Source organism: Theobroma cacao, chromosome 5, assembly GCF_053813885.1.
Source record: "Theobroma cacao isolate CCN51 chromosome 5, ASM5381388v1, whole genome shotgun sequence".
In the NCBI taxonomy this organism is placed as follows: domain Eukaryota; kingdom Viridiplantae; phylum Streptophyta; class Magnoliopsida; order Malvales; family Malvaceae; genus Theobroma; species Theobroma cacao.
The window spans coordinates 8,639,501-8,658,585 of record NC_142643.1 but is presented as its reverse complement, the minus strand read 5'-3'; the positions used below and the strand labels follow the sequence as shown (position 1 = coordinate 8,658,585).

The 19,085-nt window shown below is 33.6% G+C and overlaps 1 protein-coding gene across 1 annotated transcript; it reads right to left on the bottom strand.

The window, feature by feature from the left end:
- Nucleotides 1–16,024: 16,024 nt before the first annotated feature.
- Nucleotides 16,025–17,079, bottom strand: LOC18598377 (uncharacterized). The gene has a single exon (XM_007027878.3). It carries the CDS (start codon nucleotides 16,880–16,882, stop codon nucleotides 16,175–16,177), a length of 708 nt encoding a protein of 235 aa, XP_007027940.3. The 5' UTR covers nucleotides 16,883–17,079; the 3' UTR covers nucleotides 16,025–16,174.
- Between the last annotated feature and the right edge of the window lie 2,006 nt (nucleotides 17,080–19,085).

Genomic DNA, 19,085 nt, shown 5'->3' with positions numbered 1-19,085 from the left:
CTAATGCATATCAACTTTGTGAAATGGAGTATGAGGTTAGTGGACTCCTTGTACAATCGTCGAGATACAATTCAGTCCAACTTGAGTGATGAGCAAATGGGTCCCTAACCGCATTATTTCCCATTATATGCCATCATACCAGGCATTTTGACCACGCTCGTTGTAAAACAACCTTGGACATTGATAAACTGGGAATTAAATGAACAAATCCCGAAACAAAAAGACAAAAGTAGTTGTGAAGGTTAAGTAATCTCTACTACAGAGTGGCTGATCGGTATTGGTGGCCAGACTGTAAAGACAAACGCCATTGAAGGCCTTAGGAAAAGTTATCCATTAGAGATATTTGCTAATAATGTTAACACTTAAGGTTGTAACTTTGTTTATTTTTGCTAATAGGTAAAGTGGCATTGTTTATCATGAAAAGATTACTCTTTATTTTATTGCTTGTCTAAATTATAATGACCAGAACATGGGCTTAAAGTGCTACTGACTTGGGATGTTTCTAATGACCATAATATGGGATTAAAGTGTTACTAACTTGGAATGCTTTTAACAACCAATATTACTTTAGCTTTAACTGATCAATGCAAGTTCTATATGTTGGTCCTAATGGAATCCTAGAGGGGGGTGAATAACACTAAAAATTTTAAGCTTACTCTTTTTGAAAGATAAAGCTTTTAACTGAGCAGAGGAAAATGAATATAAAGCTTCTAGTGGCTAAAAGACACCAAGTAAGGAAGAGCAAAGAGAAGTGGACAAGGTAAAGCTATTTATAGTGGTTCAGTCCCCTTGACCTATATCCACAACCTTGATCTTCTAATTAAGAATTTTCAACCCAACTTCACTATACTAGTGGAATTCATAGCTTCCACCAAGCTTTTACAAGGTGAGCTCTCAACCTAAGCTTTAATCCCTTACAACAAGTTTTAGAATGCTTCTCACACTCTAATTTCTCAAGAAAGAGAAAAAAAAGAAGTACAACTAACTACCTTTACAAGTTTGGACAGATTACAATCAAGCTCAAACACCTTTTCTGGATTTGGAATGAAGAACAAATGCTTTTGGTGAAGAATATTTTGCATTTTGCTCAAAGTCACTCTTTTCTCTTCAAATCTTCTTTCTTTGACTGTTGGGGCTTCCTTTTATACTTAAGGAGTCAGATTTTTCTATTGGAGATAGTTTTTAGCCGTTACAAACAACTCTAATGCACTTCTAGCTGTTATTTTGTCCTCTAGTGTTTAAATTCAAAAAGTCAGACAAACTTCAACTAACTAATTACAGGCAGCTCTAACTGATTACAGCTTTTCTGCCTTGCATTGTCCTGCTATTGTGTTCTTTGTTTTAACTGATTACAAAAGGCTCTGACCAATTGCAAATTTTCTATTTTCATTTCTCTACATAGCAGTCTTCCTCTTATTGGTTAGCTCTTCCCTTAACTAATTGAAGTTTTACTTCTTTAAGCCATAACCGATTAAAATCAGCTTTAATCAAATAAAAGATCTTTGAATTTTGAACTTCTCTATTTTGGCTCCCTTCAATGGTCAATTATATTTTCAAACTTGTTTTTGATGCTTGAAGATACTAGGACTTTGTGCTCTAACCAATTAGCATATTTCTATTTTGCTTCAGTTTATCACTCAGCCATGGCTTAACTGATTAAGGTCCCTTGATAATCAATTACAAAGGTTCTGTTTTTGTTCATTACTTGCTCTCTTCCTCTTTATTGATTAACTTTTCATTAAACTTAACAAGCTTCTTGACTTGCCTTTAATTAACAACTTTGTTAAGAGTGTTAAATTAAATCTTGCACACTTAAATAACAAAATTAGACATTAATGAATGAGAAATGTTTTGTTAACATAAAAAACATATAGAGTCAACACTATCTCTTTTATAAACCTTCTCTACTGGTTGATAGGGCATTGCGTGACATTTTTTTAGGCATTGTGTGATTAGTTGATATGGCATTGCATGACTAGTAAATAGGCATTGTGTGAATGGTTTTTAGTCATTGCATGATTGGTAGATATGCATTACGTGAGTTACGCATTACGTGAATGGTTTTTAGTCATTGCGTGAGTAGTTGATATGCCATTGCATGACTGGTAGATAGGCATTGCATGACTTATGCATTGTGTGAATGGTTTTTAGTCATTACGTAACTAGTTGATATGGCATTGCGTGACTTAGGCATTACGTGAATTGTTTTTGTGTTTCACCCATTTCCCTTTCACAAGATCGACTATAAAAGGTCTATAGGATATTTGATTCCTTTTCAATTATCTTTTTCATTTTTCATAAAATTTTTCTATCCTCATTTCTTGCAGACAATGACTTTTTCTATAATTAATGACTTAGAAGTATATTTTATTCCTTTACAATTATCTTTTTCATTTATCATTTTCATTAATACTAGCAATTATCTTTTAGGAATAGTATGGTATCAGAGTAGACAAAGCTACTTGGTTGGTACCAAAATAGCAATTACAGGTTGTGAGTAATTTGTGATTATCACCTTATGAATTTGGTCAAGTTTTAATTCTTTTTGTATTTATAATTAGTGGTTCAGAGGGTGATACACAAAATTAAAATTGTTAATTATTGTAGATTGTAGAGATGACATTTACATTTTGTAACATTTTACTCATTGTTTGAACCAAAACCAAAGTAGCCGATATAATAAGAAATCCAATAACCATAAGCATACCACAAGCCATGATAGTAATCCATAAAATAATCAATTCATAATCATCAGCATATAACCATAAAAACATAAAAATAATCAAACATAATCATCAACCTCTGGTCTTCTTGCCTCTACTAGAAGGTTTCCTAGAGATAGAACCAATGACTATTGTTATGCCTTTGCTATGAGTTTGCTGTGGTACAATATTTTCTCTTTTTGTTTCTATTAATCTCACTTCAGGTGCCCTATCAGTTGCATCTTTTTTGAGAAAAAGATTCTTAACATTTTATAACCTCTCTTCCATTTTTATCATTGTCTCAATTTGCTTAGTCAATTTTCCATCAATTCTCATAAGCAAATTAAACATAATATCATTCGAAATAAGAACTTGATTTGCTCTAGATAAAGGAATGGATGGAGTTTCAAGGGCAGGAGGAATTGGGCTTCCTTGGATTGGTTTGATAGACTCCTCTACCTTAAGCTTATAACCCAGTTTTTGGAGACTTCCAAGAAAGATACCTTGATCTTTACTCTTGGTCCAATCAGCTTGGTACCTAGTGCTCCAAACTCTATTCTTCTTAATCAGAGAAGATATGATGTTTCCATATGGTAGATTAGTCTTAGATCCTAGGGATGTTTCTCTCATTCTTCCTATCATATATTTTGCTACATTCAAAGGGATTTCATTTACAACAATTTCCATCATCTATAGACCCTGAGCTTTAACATAGCTAAATCTATTACTCCTTCCATGCAATGTGGAGGCTAAGAAATAATGGAAGGCCCTAAGTTTTGCATTTTGCAATAGATTGGCATAACTTTTTGACGGGTATTTTTCATTTCTTCTTGTGATAGACTTTCACATGGGTGACGGGTTATAGTTTGGGGGAATTGAGAATAATCCCATTTCATACTCTATTTTCAAGAGCTTTCCAATATCAGTGGCCATCACTTTAAATTCTTTTCCACACAAGAACACATTTAACCCATCCTTTATAAAATCACTATGATTTTCTCACTCATCTTTATACAGGGCTATACTAGAGTAAAAATCCCTAACAAGAGTCAGGCTATAATACCTATCTTGAAAGGTACTTAGTCCTTTAATTTTAAGCTTGTTAAAGAACCTAGATAAGTTAGTCTTAATTGAAATAGTTTGATTAAAGCTTCCCTAATCTATAACTTTTCTGCATGATATATTCACATTTTCTATTCTCTTATGCCTATCAACATGTGCTTGCTTCCTAAATCATGAGGCTAAAGGCTTACCTTTTTCGATGGAAATACCTTTAATTGCAGCTGGCAAATCAAGAGCCAATTTCCTTTTTTTCTTCGGTGAAAAAATAGAAAAATCCTTAGCTTTTGTCTTTTCTTTTCCCTGGTCGGTAACGGTGTGTTTGATAAGTTTTGACCATTAATTTCAATGATGTTGGAGGCTTCGAGTTCCTCGAGTGAACTTAAGGTTAGAGAGAGAGACGATAGATTTTAGAGTAAATCTAGGTTAAGGGTTTTAGTGGGTGGTTTTCCGATCCCTCCTACTCCTCACCTTTTTTTTTTCAAAAATTCCCACGTTACAAGTTTCTCTTCAAATAATGATCATAACTGCAAATGATGATTCTCTAGAATACCATAATCCTAAAGTTTGAGTTTCTAAGAGGTATCTAAAAATTCTCTTAATAGCTATTAAGTGTGATTCTTTATGCTGTGACTGAAATCTAGCACCCAAACAACACTAAGCTAAATATCTGGTCTGCTTTCTGTTAAGTAGAGTAGTGAACCGATTATACCTCTATAGAGCTTTTGATCTATATTCTTTCCTTTTGCATCTAGATCAAGTCTGGTGGATGGACTCATTGGTGTGGAGATTGGTTTCAGCTTCAGCATATCGAACTTTTTGAGCATATCTTGAGTGTATCTTTCTTGGTTGATGAAGATTTCTTCCTCACTTTGCTTAATTTGAAGACCAAGAAAGTACTTCAACTCTCCCATCATGCTCATCTCAAATTCACCTTGCATTTCTTTAGCAAAGTTCTTGCATAAAGCCTCATTAGTTGCACTAAATACAATGTCATCCACATATATTTGTACAACAATTAAATCATTTAAGTATCTTTTAATGAACAATGTAGTATCAATCTTGCCTCTAACATAACCTTTTTCAACTAAAAATTTTGAAAGCCTCTCATACCAAGCTCTAAAAGCTTGTTTCAATCCATACAAGGCTTTATAGAGTTTGAAAACATGGTTAGGTTTTTCAAAATCTTCAAAACCTACTAGTTGTTCAACATATACTTCTTCTTGAATGAGTCCATTTAAAAATGCACTTTTTATGTCCATTTGGTATAATTTGAAATTCATGAAGCATGTAAAAGCTAACAACAACCTTATGGCTTTAATCCTAGCAACAAGTGCAAAGGTTTCATCATAGTTTATTCCTTCCTCTTGGTTGTAACCTTGTGCTACTAACCTAGCTTTATTTCTAACCACATTTCCTTACTCATCTACCTTATTTCTAAACACCCATTTAGTGCCAACAACAGGGTGATTTGAAGGTCTAGGTACTGATGACCATACACGATTTCTTTTGAATTGGTCAAGTTCCTCTTGCATGGCTATTATCCAATTTTCCTCTTTTTCAGCTTCTTCAAGACTTTAAAGTTCAATTTGAGATATGAAGGCTGAAAATTCACAAGTCCCCTAATTGCTCTTCTAGTTTGGACACTTTGAAAAATGTCACCTATGATTTGTTCTTGTGGATGGTCTCTTACAAATCTCTAACTTCTTGGAAGATCACTATGCTGATTTTCTGTTCTTTGCAAAATTTCTAGAAGTGGATTTTCATTTTCTCTTCTAGGTGAGCTTCCTTCGTTGTTCTTATTATTCTCTAAGCTCATTTCTTCCATTTGTTTTTCTAGGATTTCTACATCATCATCAGCATGTATTTCCTTTTGTAAGACATTTGACTCATAAAAAACTACATGGATAGATTCTTCAAAGGTTAAAGTCCATTTGTTAAAAATCCTATAAGCCTTTGAGTTTAATGCATATCCTAAAATATTGCCTCATCACTTTTTGCATCAAACTTTCCTAAGGGTTGTTTTCCATTGTTCAATACAAAACATTTACAAACAAAACTCCTAAGGTGAGAAATGTTTGGTTTCCTACCCTTGTAAAGTTCATATGGTGTCTTAGATATCATGGGTCTTATTGAGACTCTATTAAGTATATAAGCTATTGTGTTCATTGCCTCAACCCAAAAATATTTTGGTAGGTTATTCTCACATAGCATGGTCCTAGCCATTTCTTTTAAGGTTCGGTTTTTCCTCTCTACAACTCCAGTTTGCTGGGGTGTTCTAGGTGTAGAGAAATTGTGATCCAACCTCTTTTCATTGCAAAATTTCTCAAATTCATCATTTTTAAATTCTCTTCCATGATCACTCCTTATTCTAACTATGGCTAGTCCTTTTTCATTCTCTACTTTCCTACAATGACTTATAAAAGCTGATAAAGCATCATTCTTATGAGCAAGAAAGTAAACTCAAGTATATCTAGGGTAGTCATCAACTATTACAAAGCCATAAGATTTTCCTTTTAAGCTAGTTATGCTTATTGGACCAAATAGATCAATATGTAACAATTCAAGAGGTCTAGATGTTGACACAATCTTTTTAGTTTTGAAGGATGTTCTAACTTGTTTTCTTAGTTAGCAAGCATCACATATTTTGTCACTTTCAAATTTTATGTCCAGCAATCCAACAACTAGATTTTTCTTGATTAGTTTTGACATAGTATGCATGCTTACATGTCCTAATCTCCTATGCCATAACTAGCTATCATTTTCAGCATTTGCAACAAGACATATTTCACTATGTATATCAAGATCCTCAAGAAAAATAATATACATATTCTTCAATCTCTTTCCTATGAATGAGACTTTGTTTGTACCTATGTCTATTACTTCACACTTATTTGAATCAAAACATACTTTAAATCCTTTGTCACATAACTGACTAATGCTCAATAAATTATGTTTCAATCCTTTTACCAATAACACATGATTGATTTGAGTTTGAGAGTTCTTACCAACCGTTCTTGTACCATGAATTCTACCTTTTGAATCATCACCAAAGGACACGGTACCTCCCTTTCTTTTGTCCAGCTAGGCAAATAACATTTCATCTCCTATCATGTGTCGTCAGCAGCCACTGTCCATGTACCAAGGCTGCTTCTTATTAAGTTGAGCTCTTGAACATATCTCCTTTAAGTGCAGCTCAACCTACAAAATAAATTTTCAGTTTTTCTTTATAGGTACCCATACTTTGATGGGTCCTTGAGTGTTAGTTGCAATATAGGATCCTTTTGGAACCCAAATTTTTCTAACTTTCTGCAATTTACTTTTCTTAAAACAATCATATGATAAATGTCCATGTTTTCCACAACTATAACATTTAGGTGATGTAAAAGCAAAATTCTTCTTATGGTATTCATTTCTTTTTGGAGTTTCAATTTTTAAACATTTGAGAGTTGTGTTTTCATCAAGTAATTTCTACAAAGCTCCAAATTTATTGTCCAACTCTAGTTTTAAAACTTCAAAATCTGTTTTTGAGTGTTCTAACTCAGTTTGTAGAAAATTTCTTTGCTCAAAAACAGAATTGAACTCTTGTCTCATCTTTTCTAAATCATTTTCAAGAGATGTAGCCCTTTTCTTTAAGCTTTTGTATTTGGAAAAAAGTTTTTCAAATTCATCATAAAGGCTGTCATACTCATCTTGTAAATCATCAATGGAAATATCACAGGGGAATGAGGATACCTCGGTTTCATCATCTTGTGCCATCAGATAGAGGTTTGCTCTTTTCTCAGATTTTTCATCTTCAACTTCAAAGCTTGATGTGTCACTGTCCGACCATGCAGTTGCCACCATTGCTTTCTTGGATTTCTTATTTTTCTTTGAAGTCTCATCTTTCAACAATGGACATTCGGACTTGAACTGACCAAGTTTCTTGCACTCGTAGCAGATTAGCTCCTCCTTTTTGTTGGAGTCATTTTTGTTTCTAATTTTCCATGAAGCACCTTGATCTTTTCTAAACCCTCTTCTAGCTAGTCTTCGATTTCTTCTGCCCATAAGCTTTTTGAATTTTCTTGCAACCAAAGCTAACTCTTCATCATTATCACATGACAGCTCTTCTAGCTCTTTTTCAAGGATGTTGGCTTTAAGTGCAATGCTCTTTTTATTTTCCTTTGCTTCCCTCATATCTTCTTCTTCTTCCTCTTTAAGCTCCAGTTCATAAGTAAGGAGAGAACCACAAATCTCATCTAAGGTAATATCATTTAGGTCCTTGGCCTCTCGGATTGCAGTCACTTTAGGCTTCCAATCTTTTGGTAGACTTCTAAGAAGTCTTTTAACTATTTCATGCTCGAGTATTGGTTTGCCTAGCTGACTCAATTTATTTGTGATTGTGAATCTATCTAGCATGCTGGTGATGTCTTCACCAGGCTCCATTTTGAGCATTTCATAGTTATGTGTCAAGAGGGCTATTTTGGACTCCTTGACTTGAGAAGTCCTTTCATGGATTATTCTAAGTTTATCTCATACTTGTTTAGTTGTTGTACAGTTTGAGACTTTGTTGAGTTCAGTGGGGGTCAAGGCACAATGCAATGTATTGATGGCTTTAAAATTTGTTTAGACTCTCTTAGTTTCAGCCTCCATCCATTTAGACCTAAGCTTAGGCATCAACTCAGTGGTTACTACATTCAAAGTTGAGGGAATAAAAGGTCCATCAGTTATGACATCCCACATTTCATAATTTATAGCTCTAATGTAAATTGACATCCTAGTGCTCCAATAAGGATAGTTAGAGCCATCAAACAGATGTGATCTGTTTGTTGATTGTCCCTCAGCAACTATGAATTTTTTGAGAGCCATTTGGATCCTCCCAAAAGGTGTTAGACCTTAAAAACAAGGAACTTGCTTTGATACCACTTGTTGGTCCTAAGTAAATGTGCTAAAGGGAGGTGAATAACATAATTTGGCTCTTTCAAAAATTGTCTCTAAGTGTAGACAAATGCAAGATAAATGAGAGAAAGAAAACAAAATAAAAACAGAGTAAACAAGACAGCAGAATTTAGAGTGGTTCAGTCCAAGACCTATATCCACTACCTTGATTGTTCAACCAAGGATTTTCCAATCAATCCACTAAGAACAGTGAAATTCACAAGCTTTCACCAAGCTTTACAATGACTTTTACTAGGCTCAGCCAAAACCTTTTACACTAGTTTTTCTCGGGCTCAACTATAACCCAACACCTAACTTTTTGAGGCTAAGTTAGAACCTTAACACATTCAAGCAAACTTAGCTTGAATTAACCACTTAGAATGACTCCCTCATTCTAAGAATACAAGAAGAGAGGTTAAAGAAAGTACCTATGATCATAAGTTGATCTAAATGGTACAAGGTTGAGTGCAGAATACAAATACAAAAGATGGGCGTTTAAGTGCAGTAGGGTGCAGAAGAGATTTTTTGGTTTTTCAGCTCTATATGACTCAAATCTCTCCTAAAACTTCCAAGAACTAATTTCTAACGGTTGAAAGACCCTTTTATACATGGAGAAACAACTCTGATGGCAGTTTGGTAATTTATGGCTGTTGGAAACAGTTGAGAGTAGGTTCTAGCCGTTCATCTTTCTTCTATTGCTCTAGTTCAAATTGCAGACAGAGAGCTCTTAGTCGACTAACTTTCTTCTTGGTCGACTAAGTTGGTTCTATCTTCTGGTCGCAGATTCTGGCAGAGAGTATTTAGTCGACTAACTCATTTCTTGATCAACTAAGTTGGTTCTGTCTTGAAGTCCAGATTTTGGTAGCAGCTTCTTAGTCGACTAACTCTCATCTTGGTCGACTAAGTTGGTTCTATTTCTCAATATTCTTCAGCCCTCCATTTCTCCAATTTAAATTTTAGTCAACCAACATTCTTCATTATTTAACTAAAGACCTTCCTTTTTGTTGATCAATCGTTTTCTTAATTTTCATGATTTTTGATATACCCATTTGAAAAGTTGATTTATTATTTTCATATGACTTTTTGTCCTGCACACTTAGGTAGAAATGTTAGACATAAATGAAATGGGAATGTTTTATTATCATCAAAAACTAATGGAGCCAACAATCTCCCTCTTTTTGATGATGACAAAACATTCCTTAATTTATAGCAAATGAATGTTGATAGATTATTATCAAAATTTTGCAGTGTCTGCCAACAGCATATTGTGATAAGACTTTGTCTATATCATTCATCATTCAACTGATATACTATACACAGCATCCATATCCATTTACAAACATAATTTATAATAAAAATTAGTAATCAGTTATACAATCCCAACATTAGTGCAGTATTAGACTTTTTATCCTCAATGTGGCCAATGCAAATGCAACCAAATATATTTGCTCATTCACATCTTTACAGACAGCAACAAATAGATTACCCTTGAATTTGACTTTCAGATGTGTGGCATTGATAGAACTTATAGGCCGCATTACAGCCCTAAATTCCTATATACATGCCCCTTACGAGCAAAAACAATATTTGAATCGTTGTTCCTAATTCGTAGCCACAACTATGATTGTACCGAGATTTTCACATTTCAACATATGGAAATACAAAGGTAAAAGTTGGAATGAGTCCTCCGAGGGACTGAAAACAATACTCGTTCGCTTGCCAGTTTTTACCAGACAAGCATTACAATCCCCACTTACGATTCATCTCTTCCATTATTTCCTTAGGTCTTAATGGTGTTACATTATTTCCTTGCAGCTTGGGGGACATAAGCTCACAAATTAACCTCATGCTCGCTGTTCAGTACCCCTTTGCAAACCATAAACACTACACATGTGTACCTTGTGGAATGTGCAAACTTGCCACTAATCTCTTCTAAGCAACTTTGTTGCATGTATAATGAACTTGCATCCTTGTACTTACAAGCAACCCCAAAACAAGAGTGACATGACCTTTTAACTCTAATCTCAAAATACTCTTTTAATGCCAACATGCTTAAACCTTGTTTCAATTCGGCCTCGGATGGAAACACTTTTTCGCGATATAAGTGGTTGTCGCTTGATCTAGATTTTTTAATGGCAACTGTTTGGAAAGATATCATATTTGCCCTCAGAATAATTCATTGACGAGATACCTATGCATTTACCCATTCCTGATCATTGTCATTGGCCAAACGAATCCCATTGTCACTAGCGATGAGGTTGTCATAAATAAAGTCATCGCATTGAACATCTTCTAAGATAATAGTTGTGACATGGTCATCGCACTAAACATCTTCTAACATAACAGTTGTGGCATGTTCTGTACTACCATTTGCATGATTGCAATCCGAAATGTCATTATCGTCACCCCTATCCTCCTCTAAACAGTCATCATGCCCAACAACGTAATAGTCTTCACAACCATCGTCCATCTGATCATTCCAATCAGCAGTGTCATCCTCTTCACAATCATTGTCCATCTGATTAGATGCATTGTCATCACTCACGACCATCACAGTGTCATTTGCAAATGGTAATAGACCCATTATATTCCTGAGTGACAATTGCATTGTTGGCAAGAAAGAAGTATCGCGTTCGGTGCACATTCTGATCGAAACTATGCAGACAGCATTTGCAGACACCTCATGTGTGTACCAACTACTCAAACTCATGTGCATACGTCAATAGTGATTGCCATTGTTATCTGTTAGGGACTGCATGGTGTGGTATGTTTGAAGCAGTATAATTATGATTTAAGCGATTACTGTGTTGGACACCTTGTTCATGTGGCATAACATTTGCATTTCGCTCTTTAACTATCATAAACACTACAACTACCCTATCATCTCACAGAATACTTGCTAAATCTCCTTCATCCTTGATAATTAGGCGTGAAACCCCTGCAGCATAATTGAGCAATGCATGTAGCTCGATTTCATAATTCTATAAGTTTATGCCAACAACATTTTCAACTAGCTTTATCAAGCTCGAAAACAACAAATCACTCCCAACACCCCTCACTAATGTCTCACCACCCTTGTAAGTGTTATCGGCCCAATGACCACCGTACGTAAGCTTTATATTTGGCATGCCACCGAAATTTAATAGAAAAAAGTGTCACAATCAATTAATTTATCAACAAAACATGTGTAATCATAAGCTTCAATCAATTTGTAATACAATGCCTAACAAACCAGTCTCGCAATGCCTAAAATTAAGTCCTGCAATCCTTACAACCCAGTCACACAATCCATACAACCCAGTCACTTAATGCCTAAAAATCAATCTTGTAACCCCTATAGCCCAGTCACGCAATGCCTAAAAACTAGTCACACTATGCCTACAACCCAATCACGCAATGCTTAAAAGCTAGTCTCATAATGCCTAGGTCACGCAATGCCTACAAACTAGTGACGCAATGCCTAAATACCTTTCTTTATCGTATGCCTAAAAACCAGTGACTCAGTGTTTAAAAACCAGTAACACAATACTTAATAACTAATTGATATACCTGCTTGCAGCAACCAGGTTTAAGTTACTAAAGTCATACAAATCTATAATTTGTAAACATGTCTAATCAATGTCAATCCCTCAACTTTGGGATTCTAATCTATAAATATCAACCAATAAATCCAACAACCTAAAACACATATTTTAAAGTCATATCTGCTCTTTGGGATGGTGAAAGAGAGTTGGATGGCGAGATAAATAGTATTTAGCAAGTGACAAAAATAGGGATGGCAAGAGAGAGCTTGATAGCCAAATAAACAATAATTTTAGAATTTTTTTTATATCGTAAGATAGAGAAATTCGAGACCATTTGCTTTGTCTGAAATTGTTTAAAAACTATTGTTGTTAAGTCATGCTAAAAATTAGGTAAAAATCATTAAAATTATTATGAGATTTTGTCACAACCCGGAACTCCCATCGAGCCCGTGACAACCGCAGCGAAGCCTCAACAGACATTCTTTCCCCGAATGCCCTTCGAGACCTCACAAGGCTTTCGTACCAGTTTTTCCATTTCTCTCTCTTTTTTTCTTTTCTTTTTTTTTAATAATAAAATAAACTAAAAATATTAATTAAAATAATCTATTTTAATGTAAAACAATATATATATATATATGTATATTTTTGAAACATCAAAAAATTAGTTTTCTGCACATAAAAACAAAATAAATTTATACATACTGTAATATAGAAAACTGGAGTATGCAATTTAAATTACAATGACACGTGGGCCCCCAAATAACTGAGAAGGTTTAAGTCTATAACCTTGCTTTCTAGGATACAACTCCGAAATTTACTTCTCGATGCAATTGACAGTCTACTGCCTATTCTGAGCCTGAAAAATGTATAGGAAGAAAGGGTGAGATTATAAAATCCCAGTGAGTAGACAGACATCATCAAAATAATATAAAGCTGAGTAATAGGAGACAATTAAAATAATTCATCCCAACCCATATAAATAATTGGATTTCATCCAACTACTCAACATGGCTTATGTACTTTTCAAAAACTTAGCCCTTGCCAAAAATCCATTCTCGGGGATACCCCGCGAAGGCATCTTACCGAGATCGCCAAGGCTGTTTATTGTCACACACACAAACACATTTCACCTCTGACAACACAGCCGTTCCTTGACGTTGGCTGAGTCTCAATTTCACGTGGTGGCCAGCTTGAAGTGTACTCAAATCCTACCTCGGGAGTTATCCTACGCACCTCTCCAATCGAGGTAAGCTCAATAATTGGGAACCGTGCCCCTCTAATTAGGTTGACCCACGGAACCCCCGTCACTGCAGTGCCCACTTTATAAACCACCAACCAATAAAATCACAATAGTATGACATGGCTCACTTAACACACAGTTCACATATTTTTAAAATCATAAAAATAACCAATCATACCCACATTTATCATAAGCCATTTAATGTAAAATCATAGATAAACAACACAATCATAGTATAGGTCTCCAATTACTCTATTTTTGAAATCATTATTAAATTTGCAAAAATTTTATAAAATTATTTTATAAAATCTCATTTTCCCATAAAACACAATAATTTTCCAATTAAACCATTTTTTCATAAAATCACACAATTAAATAAATCTACTCTAGATAATTAAGACGATAGTAAGTTTACTCACTGTACTAGGAGTAGATATACTCCTATTCTCGGTCCTCGGGTGTAGTCTTTTACTTGTATCAGATAGCTCACCACCTATCCACAATACATGACACAAAAAATTCAATAATTTGTGTCAAATCAATATATATTATTTCAGGCTCTTATCCATGCGTATGCACTAGATAGGGTGTGAAATGTTTGGACAATCGCTTAATCACAGTGTCCGACCTAACTTGCCTATACACAGTGTAAATTTCAAAAATCTCCAATTCAACTCCAATTCCATCCATTTCAATTTCAATTATCCAATTATATCCACAATACCTCAATGACAGTGAATGTGGTCCAATTTATCAGTTCGGACCACAAATTACGCTTTTACCCTTAGTGGGTAAAAATTTTAATTTTTTTGCACCAAAAATTCCCATTTAATTTCCAACCTCATAATTCATCATTTTTCCATCTAATTCTCTTAAAATAAAGTCAACCTCATCCTCACACACCATTGGCTAGATTCGGCCTAGAGAAATTCATGGAGAAAATGAATATTTTTCTTGTTGTTTTACTCATAAACATGCTAAACTAACACTAAACACTAACATAATTCAAAATCAAATTAATCTAACAACTTTCTCTCTCTAAACCCATATGATCAGATTTGAATCCATCATCAAAACACATAATTCAACCATGGAAAATAAGGAGAAATGCATGGAAATGATAAATCTTAAGCTAAGCTTGAAAAATCATACCTTTAAACATTTGATTCCTTGAAAAATCACACTTTTTCTTTGAATTTTCTCACTCTAGGGTTTGTTCTTATTTCTCTCTCTCTCCTGCTGGTTTTGGCTGACCCTCCAAATGAAGAATTCTGGAATTTTCAAGCCTTTTAATAGGCTTAATAAAATATTATTATTTTTTTACCTTTTAAATATTTTATTATTTTATTTTTTTCTAGCCATCTTTTTGACTTTCTTTTTCTACCACTCAATCCTCTTCACTTATCCATGTCTTCCATGAAATTTCTAGACTTTTCCAAAGTTTTGGTGGAGTAAATTTTTAAAAATTACACTTTTACCCCCGTAAAGTGAAAAATTATGTTTTTACCTCAAAAACTGAAAAATTACCCATAAACATATTTTTCATCCCTTATACTCATACCATTCTTCAATTTGTCAAATGTGATGTAAATTCTCTCAAAATCTCAAAATTTTGTCTGCTGGTGGAAAAAATTACGATTTTGCCCCTAAATAATGAAAATTTCGGTTTGACTCCGAATTGATCCTCGAACTCCGAATTACCATTTTGAGTTATTCCTAAACTGTGAAACTCTTAATTTCACCTTCAAATTCCTATTTGAACTAGTTCGAGGCTTAATCGATTCAATGGTACCATTAGGGGCAATATCGTCTTTTAATGATTTCTCGAACTTCCTAAACATACAAACATTCTATCAAGCATGTGAATGACATTATAATTATTTTACAAAGCAGGGTTTGACAGATTTATTTTTGAATTAGACTTATAAAGAGAGTTATTTCTCACAATTTTCTCTTCAATTAATACATTGTAGTGGACTCCTCCAACTCTTGTAAAAAGTCAAGGACGAAATGTTTCATTTGTTTCTTCATTATACTTCAAGAGAAGAAAATGAATATAATAAATTTGAGAACTTTTCAAGTTAAAGTTACTGCTTTTGACAACAACTTTTGCCAAAAAAAAAAAACTGAAAAAATACAACAAACGCCAGGAATGGAATGGGGGAAGATCATTTTAAAATATGATATTCTAGTTACTATTAATCTAGTGATAGTAGCTTCTACGTATTTTCCCTTCATAAATCAAGCGTTATCGGTTTAGTTCTAATTAGTTTAAGTGTCTGTATGAGCTTTGAGTCAATTCCCCATTCCCATGAAGACTGCGACAATTAGTTTGGTAATTAAGAGAAGTAAATATATTAATCTACCGCATAATTGCCCATTCTAGCAAGTACCAATTCCCAATCCTAGGCCAACGGCTACCCTACCAAAGTGAACCTTGCAACCCTGCCATTTCCTTTTCCTTTAAAGCTCCAAAAAATCGTACCACTGTTTTAAATGCCCTCCGCCCACCTCCTCTTTACTTCTTTCACCTACATTTGTTTTTCGCTTTTAAAAAAATATAAAGAAACCATAAACCAAAATTAAAATAATCAAGTACTAACGACTAGTACTAAGTACCTTTCAAAAAACAAAAACTACTAGTACAAAGTAAATTGAAATAAATTAATTACATGGCACAGTTCAATGGACTAATTAAATTATTTCTTGTTTACAATTTAAGCAATTTTTTACTAGCCTTCAATTCTTAAACTCGCAAACCCGACTTCCCTATCAGTCAAAACGTCACCATCCGGACAGCTTACGTCATCATTTTCCGGCGACAATATCGAAATCCCAACATCACGACCAGGAGAAGGTGACGGAGTAAAGTAAGGAGGCGATGCACAAGGCGTTGAGAACGGCGTCGCTTCCTCAACATCAACTACGACCGCCACGTCATCAGCCACTTCAACCGGACCCGAGAAGCGATCCCTCAAACAAACCCGCTTCTCGCTTTTCACTTCAGTCTGATCAGCAGAATTCTCGACGCTATCAGCTCCTTCTCTTTCCTCTTCTTTTATCGTATACAAAATCCTAACCGGTCCGTACGACGCCTGCCACTTTGCCAACTCGTCATCATCTGCCTCCACGGTGGCTGCCTCCGAATCGGAAGCCGTAGGAGCCTCCGTAGGCGACGGAGACACCACCCCAGAGGAAGGTTCCACACGGGCTGGTTGGTTTTTCCAGCAGAAGAAGTAGAGAAGTTCCTTAGACGGAGCAGCGTAAAAAGGTGAATTCGAGAACGCCGAGTCCACGGAACCGTTGCCGCCGCTGACGATGCTGCGTTGACGGAACCTCCGTTTTCGCCAAAGGACGTAAACGAGCTCTATGATGAGAGCTAGAAGGCATGTTGCGAAGACAACGATGAGGGCTATTTCCAGCTTGGTTGAAGCATTCATGGCTAGGTTCTTTTCTTTTAATCCTTCACTGTTTTAGCTGATGTTAAAACTACAAAGAGTCAACTGAGGATTTGTCGGGAAAGAAAAAGAAGGGGTGTTTTTTTGTGTTTTTTTCTTGATAGGAAAACAATGGATGTACTTTCACGGAAAATGTAGGAGAAAAGAGGAAAAGAAAGTGAAGGTTGATGATGACGTAGTAGTATAAAGAAGTGACCTGGCCCATTGGCCCCTTGGTTGGTTTAGGTTATAAAATTTTGAATTAGGTAGGGGATTCGAACTTATTTATTTCTAAGGTAAAATATTTCAATTTTTTGAGTTTTAGTCGAATTTTTTAATAAATTTATTAATTTTTGAAATAAATATTTAAAAAAAAAAAAATAATTTTTATCAAACGTATAGATTCAATCATTAGTCAATCATTAGAATTTTTTTTTACTTAATGATGTGGTAATATTGAAACGATAAATTTATTTTTTTTTAATTTAAAAAATTATTATTATATAATTTTTATTAAATTTTTACTAATTTTTTTATTAATTAAAAAAAAAGAGTCTTGGGCTCTTGAGGAGTGGGCAGTGATCCATGCTCCTTTTTTAAAATTTTTTTCAAAAAAATATAATAATTTTTTAAATTAATAAAAAGAGCATTTTAGTTATTTCATCATCTTTATTAATGGTGTTTACTCTTTTAGGGTGGAGTTTCTATTTCGAAAACTAATAGACTTACTTGAAATTTCGATTAAAACTTAGGAATGTAAAAGTATTTTACCCTTATTTCTACGGCCAAATTTGGGATCCAAACAAGAGATGACAATGGTTAATTTGTAAATCAATATCTTTTATTATTTAACCCAATTAGATAGAATTGGATATAATTGGTAAACTATTAGTGGTGTTAATGTTTCAGATAGGGATGTCAACGGGTACCCTACCTAGTTACATCAGGTTAAGGTACTCCATAAAAGGGTTTGGGTAGGGTTCGGGTAGTGATTTTACCACTCGAATCGGATTCGGATAGGGTTCAGGTACCACCCCTTGGGTACCCGTTACCCGAACCTAATTACTATTTATAAATATTTTATTATTATTTTAATAATTAAATTAAAAATTTACAATTTTTATCAACTTTACGAGCAATTTTTTAGTTAAAAACTAACAAATATATGAAAAGTATGGTTACTCTAATTATTAATATGCTGACATTAATATATTTAAACTAAAAAATTATTAGATTGTTAATTATGTTTAAATAATTTGAATATTATATCATATTATAAAGGAATATAATTACTATTATATATATACTTTTAATATACAATATTTACTTTCTATTTTGTGTTAACATTACAAAAATTATGACTTATAAAATTATTAATTATAATATATATACCATTATTTATATAATCTTATAATAAATATACTTAAAGAAAGTTTTTGAAATTAGAATAGTTTTGGAACCTAAATGTTTTTTTTTTAATTTCATGAAATTAAGAACAAATCCTTATAATTAATTAAATTAATTCATGAAACTATTATTATTAATTAACTTGTAATGTCTTTTAATATATATAGTTTATATATTGTGTTAATTTATAAGAAATATAATTACTATTTTATATATTAAAAAAAAAATTTATATGCGTGTGTTTATATATATATGTACTTTAAATATAAATATATTTACTTTTTATTTTGTATTAACATTGCAAAAATTATAACTCATAAAATTATTAATTACAGTATATATACCTTTATTTATATAAACTTATAACATATAAATCTAAAGAGAAGTTATGAGATTAGAAAAGTTAATTGGGTAATTGGGTACCCATGAAGAAGATTTTAGTAATTTTTTTATTTAATCGGGTATTTAAACGGGTTAGGATAATTATAGAGTAGTAGGAATGTATTAGGGTTAGGGTTAGGGTAGTTAATAGGGTTAGGGTAATTAATTTTTAATAGGGTTAAGGCTCGGGTAACTCAAAATTATAGGGTACCCGACCCGTTGACATCCCTAGTTTCAGATGACATTAACGTGACATTAATGTGTCTCATAAAATTTTTTTCTTTTTAGAAATTTTTTTCCATGTCAATTTCTTTATACCACATCATAGAGATCAAATTACATCCAATTGTAGAGTACAAAGAATAAATTGAACAAAACTTTATAATGTAGGAACTTCTTAGATACTTTAATAATTTTT

What these genes read in the sequence shown, in the direction of transcription:
- LOC18598377 (XM_007027878.3), bottom strand. Translation starts at nt 16,882, where the DNA reads ATGAATGCTTCAACCAAGCTGGAAATAGCCCTCATCGTTGTCTTCGCA.